This window comes from Lemur catta, chromosome 7 (genome assembly GCF_020740605.2).
Source record: "Lemur catta isolate mLemCat1 chromosome 7, mLemCat1.pri, whole genome shotgun sequence".
NCBI lineage: Eukaryota > Metazoa > Chordata > Mammalia > Primates > Lemuridae > Lemur > Lemur catta.
The window spans coordinates 28,604,343-28,617,796 of NC_059134.1; the positions used below are offsets into that span (position 1 = coordinate 28,604,343).

The 13,454-nt window shown below is 35.5% G+C and overlaps 1 protein-coding gene across 1 annotated transcript in view; it reads left to right on the forward strand.

Moving 5' to 3' along the window:
- ARHGAP20 (Rho GTPase activating protein 20) overlaps positions 1-13,454 on the forward strand; it is a 78,744-nt gene that overhangs the window by 48,203 nt on the left and 17,087 nt on the right. The window contains exons 7-9 of the mRNA XM_045556643.1: positions 2,748-2,825; positions 4,813-4,879; positions 7,602-7,790. Coding sequence (XP_045412599.1) covers positions 2,748-2,825; positions 4,813-4,879; positions 7,602-7,790 — 334 coding nt within the window. The remainder of the gene's footprint in view (positions 1-2,747; positions 2,826-4,812; positions 4,880-7,601; positions 7,791-13,454) is intronic.

Genomic DNA, 13,454 nt, shown 5'->3' on the forward strand with positions numbered 1-13,454 from the left:
ATAGGGGGAAAATGCATTTTCCTAGATATTTCTGTGTCTTTGTATGTATGAAAAGTAAACCCTAGAGAAAATGAAGCAAGAGAAATTCATATTAACTACACTGTTTAACATTTGTGCTTGGAAAGAACACTGCTTGTCAGATGTCTCTTTCTTCCCTCTGCCATGAATGTTTTTCTGAATCTTTTCAATAGCAGCTACACAGATTTATAGTAAATCTGTTTCAGCAACGAGGTATTTCCTAGTATTATTAAGCAATTTTTTCCAACTTGTCACTTCTTAAGTAGAGAGTGGTTTTGAAAAGTTTATTCTTTGAGTTTTTATGACTTGAATCCCTCAGGTTAATAAGTCAATGATCTGGGAAAGGTGACATTTTTAAGGGATCAGCACTTTCCTGCCTTACAGTGTTTATCACTTTGGTCAAATAAATATTAAGTCTTTAACCCCAGTTATTATGCATAATTTGATGACTGATATAAGAGCTAAGATGTTATCAATGATGAATAAGATGGAAATTTATTACTATTTTTGTGATATTAATAGTATGGACTGTCATACTTTACAGCAGCTCTAGATCACACAGAATAGTTTTATTTATTTGTGGACAAATATATAGTGCAAAATAGTTATGTTTTGGCCAAAAGCAAAAGTTATGCAAGTGTTCTGACCAACTCCTGAATGCCAGATATCACTGCTGAAGGAAAATACTCAAATTTTTATGGTGTGAAATTACAGAGATGTCCTATAGCAAAGTAGGGGGAAAAAAAAAAACCACTGTTGTTCCTGCCTGCTTTGATTCAGTTGTGGCAGTTGGTTACATTCAAGATTTTCATGGAAAACACCTTGAATTTTTTAACACTTCCTTTTCAGTGTATGGAAAAGTGTGTGTTTGGGAAAGGAGTGATGTCCCACTCTCATTTTGGAAAAGACAAAAAGATGTGGTCAGGTCGGGTGCTCTGTTTTTATTGCTAGTACCCTGGATGAGTCAAGGATAATGTGACACACTCTGTCCTTTGCTCTCTGAAGTATATTTCATGGCAAGAGTCTCTTTCAGGGAGCCCTGCTTCCACAGTTATTCCCCCACATAGGAGTGCATGTGTGGGAAGTATCATGTTAGTCCTTTAGTTACACACAACCTGTTGGTGAATTCTGCTAATATGGAACAAAATAGCCACATTTTCAGTTTTTTCTGTTTTGTCATTTATTAGCCAAAGAGCTTTATCTGCTGAAATTCATTTGTTTTGTTAACTAGAAAAGCATGCAGGAAAAATATACCTTCTATAATTACTATTTTGAACGTATGGGCCTATACTAACAAAAACCATTATCTTAGAAACCGGGTCATTGCAAGGATAGATTCTTCACTTTACAAAAGACTTCATGAGAGAGTTTCTTTAAATTAAATGAAAGCATTTTTAGACTTAGAAAAAAAAAAGCAGAAATCTTTATTGAAATTATTTTTTAAGTTAAACTCCAGTATGTAACATACCTACAATACTCTGGTAGAAGACAGACATTGGGTTGGGTGCTCTAAAACCTGCCTTTTGGGCTCTGAGACAATTTTGCATAATCCTTGGGTATATAAGGAGTACAATTTAAAATCAATGCATTTAAAATACTTTTTTAAAAATTAAAATTCATTTAGCAAATAACTTTTAGAGGCCATTTGTCATGTCAAGTAATTGGCTCATAGGGAAGAAATACTATTAATGGAAAAATAAATGATGGATTATTAATGGATTTTACTTACCTTTATTTTTATGTTTTTTAAATATTATATTTCCATTTTTGCTTCTTATTTATGCCTTTTAAGCCCTCTCTGTCAGGGACATAGCCTTAATAATTGATTTAATTATCATATATAAAACATACATATAGCAAAAATATTTCTTTTTTGAAAACACAGCATTGTTTTTTATTTAAATCATGTCTTTTGGAATTCAGCAAGCTCTATAGATATCTCAGAATCTTGCTAATTCCTTTTCTGTTTTTTTAAAATTGTCATTTTAAGGGGCCAATTCTCACTGTAGTTTATTAACACAGAGCTATTATCAATCAATACTCTATTCAGTGGCAGAGTTGGTAACAGAATTGAGCTTTCTAAAATTTTCAATTCTTCTAGACTCATTGATATTATATCCTCGAAAGATTTCAACAATGAAAATCTTAGTAGGTGCAGTGTCTGACACATAGAAAGTACTCAACAAATAGTTGTTTTTAAAAATTCTAAGCTTTAAATGTTTTTTTTAACCAGTTATTATTCTGATTTTACCTGAACTGACTTTATACCATGCAAAGAAATAAAATCCTGTACTGTGAAAACAGTACTCAGGAAAAAATAGAAATAGATTCAGCTCTCTCCCTTCTTTTATTACTGATTACATTATGGAAATACAATTATGGAAATGAGGCAGTAGACCAGCCTCACTGACTTTTTTGTTTTTTTTTTTTTTTTTTGATTGAGAGCTGGATGCCTGTACTGTCTCTGAAATATAGTCAGTCTTTTTCTTACTTGCTTAAGCTGTTATATTTTGTGGGCCATGCATTTTTTCTTTTAAGAGAAATTTTTTATTAAAAGGCATATAAGGGAATAAATGTATGTTATAATCATGTTCTACTTAAGTCTTGTGATTTACTCTTTCCACAAGAAGTCAAGATTTGTCTTTGGATAATCATTTGACAATGATTTATTCACCTGTTTTAAAATTCTTTATTTATAGCTGTATTTCTTATTTCTTTTTTTCCTACAGTCTAAAACTATAACAGTAAAGAATTCAGATACAGCGAATGAAGTTATCAACATGTTATTTTCAATGCTAGGGATAACTGTAAGTTACTCTGCTAGATAATCTTAATTAAAAACAGACTTTGATACTTTAAATGTATGTAAATATTATCCTTTTCATAAGACAGCTGATTATTAGAGATACCAGTCATATCTTGTTCCCCAAAATGTAGAAGTTAAAGACAATAAACCCTTAATATCAGCTTAATATATGGGTTCTGTTCTTCTACTCTTATTTTAAAACCTGTATGAACTGAAAAGCATAATGAGATTGGACTATAATTTTAGTATTCACACCACACTCTTCCATGTTTTGCTTTCAGCCTCTGTCCCTTTTTGTTTTCTGTGACAGGTTAGTTTTTGAAATTTTAGTAGTGGACAATATTAGAATGTTTGAGGATGAGGTAGAGGAAAGAGAACTGGAAGGTTCTTCTCATTGCTCACCAGTTAATATAAACACCATACAATGAGTACTTTTATTAAAGGGAGTGACTTTCAAAATGATGGAAACTAAGGGAAGCACTTTGTTATTCCCTGAATGAGATTCTCTATAAATATTAAAGTAAGTACACTGTTACTATTAAGTGACATGATACATATTTAAAACATGCCATAATATTATTGATTGTATTTACATTTGCTTATACACAGTGCCATAATAAGCCCTTAAGAACTCAGGGCAACAAAAATTTGGAAGAAGAAATCTGATTAATTAAATTTAGTAATACATTTAAAATGTAATTAAATTTATATGTATTGAATGAAGAAGGCATCTCTGCATTGATTTCTAACCTGTATGAATATATTTTGGAAGAGAGTGGATAGTTTTAGGGCTAGGAAAGGAGATTAATGACATTATTCATTTTCTTATCTATGGTTTTCCTTTGGATAAAATGATCAATCTTCTCAAACCAAAAAAAATTTCTATTAATTTGATTAGGAATTGAGGCTGTTTGGTTATACCTGTTCTAAGGGATTATTATGATGTTTTCAGATACTACGTAAAAATAAAAGATTTTTATTATATTACTCTTCCTATTTATGACAAATTTTGGCTAGAGGATGGGGCAGGGAGGAAGTGACAAGCTGAGTGTTTGAGAGGGGGAAAAGGGGTGGTTTGTATGGTATCCTTCATAGCCAGGACCCTCCATTCTAAGGTCAGGGCCATGACTTCTAACCAGAAGTTAAAGGCAAGGATATAAAATATTGCCAACAGATTTATTTGTCCAAGCTTCATTTAAAGCATTTTCATTTTATCCCTCCTAGAGGATTTAGCAAAATCCATATAATTTAGTGTTATTTCTCTCAAGTGGGATTTATAGTGTTGCTGGGTTATAATTCTGCTAGTGAACAATTTTATTGTTTTCTATGACTGGGCCTATTCTCTAGACAGAATCTTATCCTTTCTGTCCCCAGGACTGGCCTTACCAAACTAAAGCCAGTGCAAACTGTGCCAACTACCTATGTTCTCAAAGCTTCTTGGTCACTCTTCTACTACTCAGAAGAGCTAATAGTCAGCCTTTGACATTTTATGTTTAATTATAGACACAGCAGTATTTGTGGCTTTCTGAATAACAAGGTTTCTTTGCAGGGGCATGTTGGAGGTTAAGTCCAATATTCTCTGAGAAGTCCAGAGATATAGGGGAAATCAGGACTCTAAAGAAGAGAATAACCTTTTAGAACCAGGAAGTTTGTTCTTTTGTAAAAGGGCCTAGCTATGATTTCACATTCCATGGGCTACCTATATAGTGAGGGCCTGATTCCATTGCAGTTTTGTGGATCCCCAGCCATCACTGGAGGGAAAAAGGAAGGATTCCTGAGTCCTCTATTAGGGAATGGTGAAAGGGAGATTTGTTGTAGGAATCAGCACTTCCGTCCTCAATAACCATAACTACCCTCATGAACCTGAATAGCATTTATTGTCTCCAGGTTTTTCTTTTTGCAAAGCATAAAAATGTCCAAAAATGTGTCCTCCTTCAAGCATCAAATGTGAAAGATGTATTGCAACTTTTAATTCTTTTATCTCCAAGGGCTCTGAGAGAGATTACCAGTTATGGGTCAATTCTGGCAAAGAAGACGCGCCATACCCACTCATTGGTAAGTTTTTGTGAAAATCAAAGATAGCATTGATTGTGTTTTTATTATAATTCAAAGTGCCTCGGAGAATTGGTTGTATGGTCCGAAGCTAAAATACTATTAAATAATCTCACATGATATTCATCTAATAAGTATATATTAAGCATTTACTATGTGCTGGGCAAATAATATGTCCTCATTCAAGTAATTAATGGTACAGTTGAGAGGAGAAATGTAAATTTTCCTCTCTGCTTTTTCACTTTACAGTTATCTTGCCAAATTTTTTTAAATTTTTCTGTAAGAAACCAATATGTATTGGTATTCCTTTTTCTCCATACATTTATCTTTGACATTCAGTTCTTGAGTTTCTTGTCCCTTTTCCTAACTATATGCTGCCTCTGTGGAAGACAATCTGTAATCTAGTCATGCATCTTAATCCACCAGTGAGTACATAACACCTGCTCCGTGCCCAGAACTTTCTTAGGCATCATAAAGAAAATGAGATAAACCCATTTGCTATTTCTCTAGCCTAATTTTCCAGCATGTCTTTTGAGAAATTATTGGTAAATAGGTTACACTTCACTTTATTTAAATTATTTAGCTAATTTCTTGATCAGCATTTTATTCATTGTAGTTAACAGAAATAGAACAATTAAAATAAGGGACAGTATCTGTAGCAAATCTTGATGTGATGACAGTGATGATGATGACAATTTCTGTTAACAATTTTAAAATGCTTACTACCTGCCAGACATTGTACAGACCATATTATATGCATTGTCTCATGTAACCCTTTCATTTATCTATGAGGTCAATGCTATGTAATTTAGAGTGTTCCAAGTGATCTGAGTAATCTAAAACCAAACTTTTCTACAAAATGCATATTTTCAGACTTAGAATATAGAAAAAGTGATCATGTACAGAACTGAAACTAAAATTAACAGCATTTCAGGTTTTTAATGTGGTCATTTTTGTAAAAGCCAATGAGCAACAAAGTTGTCATTAAAAATTAAATATTTAAAATATGCTCTGACTCGGGGGTTGGGGATGCATGGGCAATATACATAACCTAAACTTTTGTACCCCCATAATATGCTGAGATAAAAAATAAATAAAATTTTTAAAAAATTGTTTTAATAAAATATATTAATTTAATTAAAACTAGGTAGATGGTAATTTGGGGGCTTAAAACAGCTCCAGGCTTCATATTACCTCTTACTAAAAAACAATAGAACATAATTGTTCCATGATTTAGCAGCAGTTCTTAATTGTATATTTTAATTTTAATGTGCCTTGCAAACCTCAGTTGTAGATTACCAGCTAGCTATTTTGATAAAATGATTTTGTTTTATTGCTGTTATAGAAGCCTGTTTTTGCCCTAATCCCTGGAAGTTGCTGTAGTAATTGATATTAATGGAACATTGATATTGTATGCCTGTGCCAGGTGGGAAGGAAGAGTTGAAAGTTCACTGAATTACATTCAGTAATAAGTCAGGAATAGAAGGGAACTTACTCTTTGTACTTAAAAAACTATAGCACAATGGTATTTGAGGATTATACTAAGAGGATGCAATTACTTAGAGTACTAAAGAGCAAAATCTTATTGCAGTCAGGTGTCCAGGGTTTAGTTTTTCTAGTTTGTAAATTTCTTTTTGTATCTGTTTCTGTGTTTCTGATCCCCTGCTGTCTTCCTTCTGATTATTGCCTATGAACACCAACCTCAGAGGGCAGCAGTAGGAGGGAAGCATAAATCAAACCAGTCCCAATGCTCTTGAGTAACTCTAATTATGTAACTAATAAAAAGTAACAAAATGTCTTTATCACACAGATATCATGTGGTAGATAATAGAAATTATAGTGATGCTTGACAGATATAGTTCTTTGTTCCTATTATTTAAATAATGTTAGCTACTAATGTTTACTTATTTGGTCTGTATAATACTTGTGTGATAGATAAATATTTTAAGTCATAGATTTGAGGCTGAATGAGGACAGATTTGCTGAAGATTTACAGATCTAGTGAATGTCAAAGAAGATACCAGAATACCTTTAAATATTCTCAGATGCAAACATACAGAGAGTCAACATTATGCAATTCACAGACTGATCTGTGCATTCATTCCAAACAAGATAGTTCTTAAAGGTTTTTCTTTTCTTATCCTCCCCACCCTGTCTTAAAACTACTTTGGTAGGACAACCTGCATTATCCAAGGGTCTCCAACTGTTAGCATGTACATGATCATTCAGTCAACAAAAGGATTCTTTTTTTTTTTTCAGCTTATTATGGGGGGTACAAAAGTTCAGGTTACATACGTTGCCCATGTACTGCCCATCCCCCCGAGTCAGAGCTTCAAGTGTGACCATTCCCCAGACAGTGCGCATTGCACTCATCATGTAGTTATACCCCCATCCCCTCCCCCTATCCCCCGACTCAGTCTGATATCCAATTGGTGTCATTCCCAAATGTGCATTTAGGTGACAATCAGGGAAACCAATTTGCTGGTGAGTACACGTGATGCTTGTTTTTCCATTCTTGGGATACTTCACTTAATATAATGGGTTCCAATTCTCTCCAGGAGAACCAAAGAGACGCCATATCACCATTGTTTCTTATAGCTGAGTAATATGGCAAGGATTCTTTATCTCAAAAATCCCAGTAGTAAATTGTAGTATGTTCTGTTTGTAGCACACAAGGTCTCAGTACCAGTCAGTCTGAAGTCTACATTTAGGTTTTTCTCTATAGGGCATGAATATCCCTATGGAATTAAAATGAGCCATCTTCGAGACACTGCACTCTTGACACCAGGATCAAAGGACTCAACCACCCCTTTCAACTTCCAAGAGCCCTTCCTCATGGAAGAGCTGCCCCGAGAGATGCAGTGCCAGTTCATCCTGAAGCCCAGCCGCCTGGCTACAGCCCAGCAACTGAGTGGTGAGTCACTTCTCCTTCATAGCAAAAGTTTTCATTTCTGAACACAAATTTAGTACAAAAGCAAAGACCCAGTCTTCTAGCCAGATTTTTTTTTTTTTTTTTGGAATTTGCTAAGTGTTTTGAAAGGAAAGATGGACTTTTAGAAGAAGTTCTATAAATCAGCAATAGGCATGAGTGACTTATAACCAGCAGCTAGTAGCAATAGTCTGCCCCTTCTTTCTTCACCATTCTGTCCCCTTTAACCTTATGCCTTCTGCAGAGTCAAAGGCACCAGGCAATTCTGCAGGTGCTTCAATGCCTTCTTTGTACTGCAACACACGCAACTGTGGGTTCCCCCCAAATGGTCAGATTATAAAAGGAGGCTGTCAGTGATGGGTGTCAGAAGACTCTGATGCCCTGCCTGAATCTTGGTACTGAAAAGTATATGAAGACTAAGATGATGTCTACAGAAGTCTCTCCTTAGCCTACTGATCTAATATGAATTTCCTATGAACATGGCTATCTCTTACCCCATAATAAAGACTCTAGAATGCTAAAAAAATATTCAACATAAGAGCATCACAGTTTACCCTAAATTAAATTTAAGATTTAAGCTTTCAGTCTGAAAGTAAGATTGTGTAAGAAACAGAGGAAAATAGATACCAAAAAGTATGAGTGGGATAGCAGAAAATTGATGCTGAATTTCTGCAGCTGCCTTGTCAGTTTGAACCAAGTGGGCTATCCAGTGAACAATGGCATTACCTTTTGCAAATGAGCAAACTCATGGAGCCCAAGGAGCAATACATTTAAAGGGATGGCATGGACCTTGAGAGATCACTGAGGCCGCCTTCCTGCCACATGACAGATTATTGGCATCAACTGAATGCCAGGTGAAATTCTGAAATTCTTCATCTCTGTGTTATCCAATTGATGAAACATTAATGAAAAAATGCTCACACTATTTTTAACCCCATTGCAGAATAACCCTACTTTAAGAAAACATTGTATAGCTATTGAAACTTAGGGAAAACAGACAAATCAGCACTCACTGTAAAGGTTTTTTTATTTTATTTCAGACTATTACAGAGGTACAAATACTTTGGTTATATAAATTGCCTTTGCGCCACCTGAAAAGCATGCCCATCCCCCAGACAGTGTGTACTACATCTGATAGGTGTGGATTTACCCATCCATCCCCTCCTCACCTCTCCCTCCTGCTTGACACCCTGTGAATGTTATTTCCCCTATGTGCACATTAGTGTTGATCAATTAGTACCAATTTAATGGTGAGTACCTGTGGTATTTGTGGTATTTGTTTTTTCATTCTTGTGATACTTCACTAGAAAAATAAGCTGTAGCTCCATCCAGGGTAATATAATAGGTAGTTTGTCATTTTTATGGCTGAATAGTACTCCATGGTATACATATACCACATTTTGTTAATCCACTCATGTATTGATGGGCACTTGGGTTGTTTTCACATCTTTGCAATTGTGAATTGTGCTGCCATAAACATTCGAGTGCAGATGTCATTTTTATAGAATGTCTTTTTTCCCCTTGAGTAGATACCCAGTAGTGGGATTGCTGGATCAAATGGTAGTTCTACTTTTAGTTCTTTGAGGTATCTGCATACTACTTTCCATAGAGGTTGTAGTACTCTGCAGTACCACCAGCAGTGTGTATGAGTGTTCCTGTCTGTCCGCATCCATGCCAACATTTGTTGTTTTGGACTTTTTGATAAAAGCCATTCTCACTGGAGTTAAGTGATGTCTCATTGTGGTTTTGATTTGCATTTCCCTGATGATTAGAGATATTGAACATTTTTTCATATATTTCTTGGCCACTAGTTTATCTTCTTTTGAAAAGTTTCTGTTCGTGTCCTTTGCCCACTCTTTAATGGGGTTGTTTGATTTTTTTATTGCTGATTTTCCTGAGTTCTGTATAGGTTCTAGTTATCAGCCCTTTATCAGATGTATAACATGCAAGTATTTTCTCCCATTCTGTAAGTTGGCTATTTGCTTTAGTGATAATTTCTTTGGCTGTACAGAGCTTTTTAATTTGAACAGGTCCCATTTATTTATTTTTGTTGTTGCTGTGATCACTTTTGAGGTCTTCTTCATAAACTCTTTGCCTGCACCAATGTCTATAAGAGTTTTTCCAACATTTACTTCTAGAATTCTTATGGTTTCATGCATATTCAATGCAATCCTTATTAAAATACCAACATCATTCTTCACAGATCTAGAAAAAATAATTGTACGCTTCATATGGAACCAGAGAAGACCCCGTATAGCTAAAGCAACCTTAAGCAAAAAGAACACATTGAGAGGCATCAATTTACCAGAATTCAAGCTATACGACCAGGCTATAGTAACCAAAAGAGCATGGTACTGGCACAAGAACAGAGACATACACCAATGGAACAGGATTGAGAACCCAGATATAAAACCATCCTTATATAGCCATCTGATCTTTGACAAAGCAAACAAAAACATACACTGGGGAAAAGAATCCCTATTAAATAAATGGTGCTGCGAAAATTGGATAGCCACACGTAGAAGACTGAAACAGGATCCATACCTCACAAAAATCAACTCACGATGGATAACAGACATTGTAAAGGTTTTTCTTGTTTTAAGTGTTAATACACACCAAAATCCTTCATTCAATCCTTGTTGAATGAATGAACAAATTAATAGACGTGTTAGCCCATTAAAGATATATTAAACTAGGCTGAGGAGAATAAGATAAGCCCCAACTTATCTCTAACATAAGTCGAAATTAAAAAGACTCCCTTATGAGAAAATCAGTATAAGAGCAAGATTCTCTTCACTCTTCTTCTCTACCCTTGTTCACATATCTACCAACTATTTACTATTAATCTGACTTCTAAAAGGGAAAAATGAGTTAATACTTCCTTTTCAGCATATATTATAAATATATAGAATTTGACCTTATTTACCAAGTGCCACTTGTTATAGTCAGAATTTATCACACTCTGTTCATGGCCTATTTATTTGAAATCCAGGGTTGGGCACAGTGGCGCACACCTGTAATCCCCACACTGGGAGGCTGAAGTGGGAGGATCACTTGAGGCCAGGAGTTCAAGACCAGCCTGTGCAACATACTGAGACCCCCATATCTACAAAAAACGTTTTAGCAAAAACAAAATCCACAGAATTCATAAATTTCTTAATCCTAGGAAATGGATATTTTACATGGTCTCTTATGTAGAAAATCATATCTTGTTTCCAGGGTTAACAAAGGCATAAAAAAGGGAGCTAATTTCTTAGAGTACTGGCTGAGAACAATTAATATTTTATTTTTAAACCACCTGAATAAAACAAGCCACAATTAGACAGTCAAAACTCCATATCTCCATTTCTTAGAGAGGATTTCTCTAATTAGCTTAAGGAAAAGATCCCTCTTAGCCATCATAACCATAGGTAAGCAGAGTCATCCCCAATCTGTTTTTCAAATTTCTCCCTCAGTGTGGAGAAGACATCCTACTGAATAGTCTTACACTGAAAACAGAATAGCAATAGTCCATCCCTGAGACTTGATCATTGTAACTCATCCTTGGGGTGACTGATCCCCGTGAGACACTCTAGTGTTGATGGGGAGTTCAAGATCTAGACATTCAAGGATGTGACCTCAAGGCCCAACTCACATGTCACTTCTCAGAAATCTTCGCTCCTTCAGGCAGGTAGTCAGAGCACTTTACATATATCTTCAGTATGACATATTAAAAATGTCATGATTATTTGTTTATATATTTACATGTATCTTTAGACCATGAGCTTCTTAAGACCTGGGAACACATGCCAGGGCTTGGTCCAGTGTCTACAACAGAGGAGAAGTTAAATGAAAGATTGAATGACTTAGTCACCCCTAGTGTGGACAAACTTGAGTGGAGTGGAAGAGTTCTAGAGTTAAGGGGGCTCTGAGTGGTCTGAGCTAGCTCTTGGAGTTCCAGCATGAGCTGAACTTTTATGGTAGATGGTAAAATATGGGACACATGTTTTTCTTCTACCTGTTTGCCCTGTCATTCCAGTGTTCCTACTCTGTGGAGTATGTGTTTCCTACTCTGAATAGGGGGGAGGCATTGTTATTTGGGGAGTTATATGGCCAGAATAGAATTTCTAATTAAAATTTTTGTTGTTATGATTATTATATAAGCACAAAAGTTTTAAGAACTATAATTTTTAATATTCAGTTCCCTAATTTAAGCATGAAAAATAATATCTGAATCTTACTGGAGTTATCTAGGAAATCTAGATTTACATGAATTTAGTTTGCTTTACAATTACATCACTCATTTTTTCATAGTTATAGCATGTTTTTTATCAGTTTTTGACAGTTAGTAAGAGCTATGCGTTACAAACTGTGCAAGAAAGTAAACTTTAATGAAATTTATTTTCTTAGTCCCACAGGGAACCTGAACTCTCAGATTGAATGCTGTATATAAACAAAAGGCATGGCCACAGCTGAAAATACTTCTGATAAAGTAAAAGACTCAATTCTAGTTTACCCTCTGTCAGCACTCATAGGATAGCTGGTATATAACCTGTTAATAGAGCATTCTTCTTCAGAAGTGTGTGAAAGCTAAAAAAAAAAAAAGTCAAATCTGATAGTTTAAGAAATAATAAAATTAATTGGCCGGGCGCGGTGGCTCACGCCTGTAATCTTAGCACTCTGGGAGGCCGAGGTGGGTGGATCGCTCGAGGTCAGGAGTTCAAGACCAGCCTGAGCAAGAGAGAGACCCCATCTCTACTAAAAATAGAAATAAATTATATGGCCAACTAAAAATATATATACAAAAAATTAGCCGGGCATGGTGGCGCATGTCTGTAGTCCCAGCTACTCGGGAGGCTGAGGCAGAAGGATCGCTTGAGCCCAGGAGTTTGAGGTTGCTGTGAGCTACGCTGACGCCACGGCCACGGCACTCACTCTAGCCCGGGCAACAGAGTGAGACTCTGTCTCAAAAAAAAAAAAAAAAAGAAAGAAATAATAAAATTAAGTTAAATAATTAAGTTAAACCAGACAGTATAACTACTTAACATATATTTAATATTAATGTACATATGAAACAAACATTTTGAACAGACTGACATTGCTAGACATAGAGGAACCCCTTCTTAGATTTAATAAAGAGTTTAGTTTTCTGTTTTTTAAACTGATAGAGGTTGGGAATGTCAGGGCAGGACAAAAGTGCTTTAGTTAAGCAGAGTATTAATATTCCTTCATGTCTGTATAACCTCCTGAAGGCTGTGAAACCAAAGGGAGAGTGGATACAGAGAGAAGGTCCTATTTGTGAGGAGGAGATTGGTATCTTGGCAACTTTAATCAACCTTACTGTGATCCATGCCCTTGGCAAAGTAGTACTTTTCAGACAAGTAGTACTTCTCAGACAAGATCCTACATGATCCCCTTCAATAAGCCTCTGAGGAATAGGTAATATTTTTTTTATTTTCACGGTGAAGAAAGAAGGAAGATAACTTTCCCAAGTAAGTGTCTGAGCCAGGACCTGACTCCAGAGCCAAAGAGCTTTACGCACCTGAGTGTGTGTATGTGATGATGTACTTACTGTATCCCAGGGAAGTGAAGTGCAGATGATGGTCTTCAGGCCATTTGGTCAAATGTTGCTTTTTGCTTATCCTCCCACAACTTGGCTTTTTAAATATT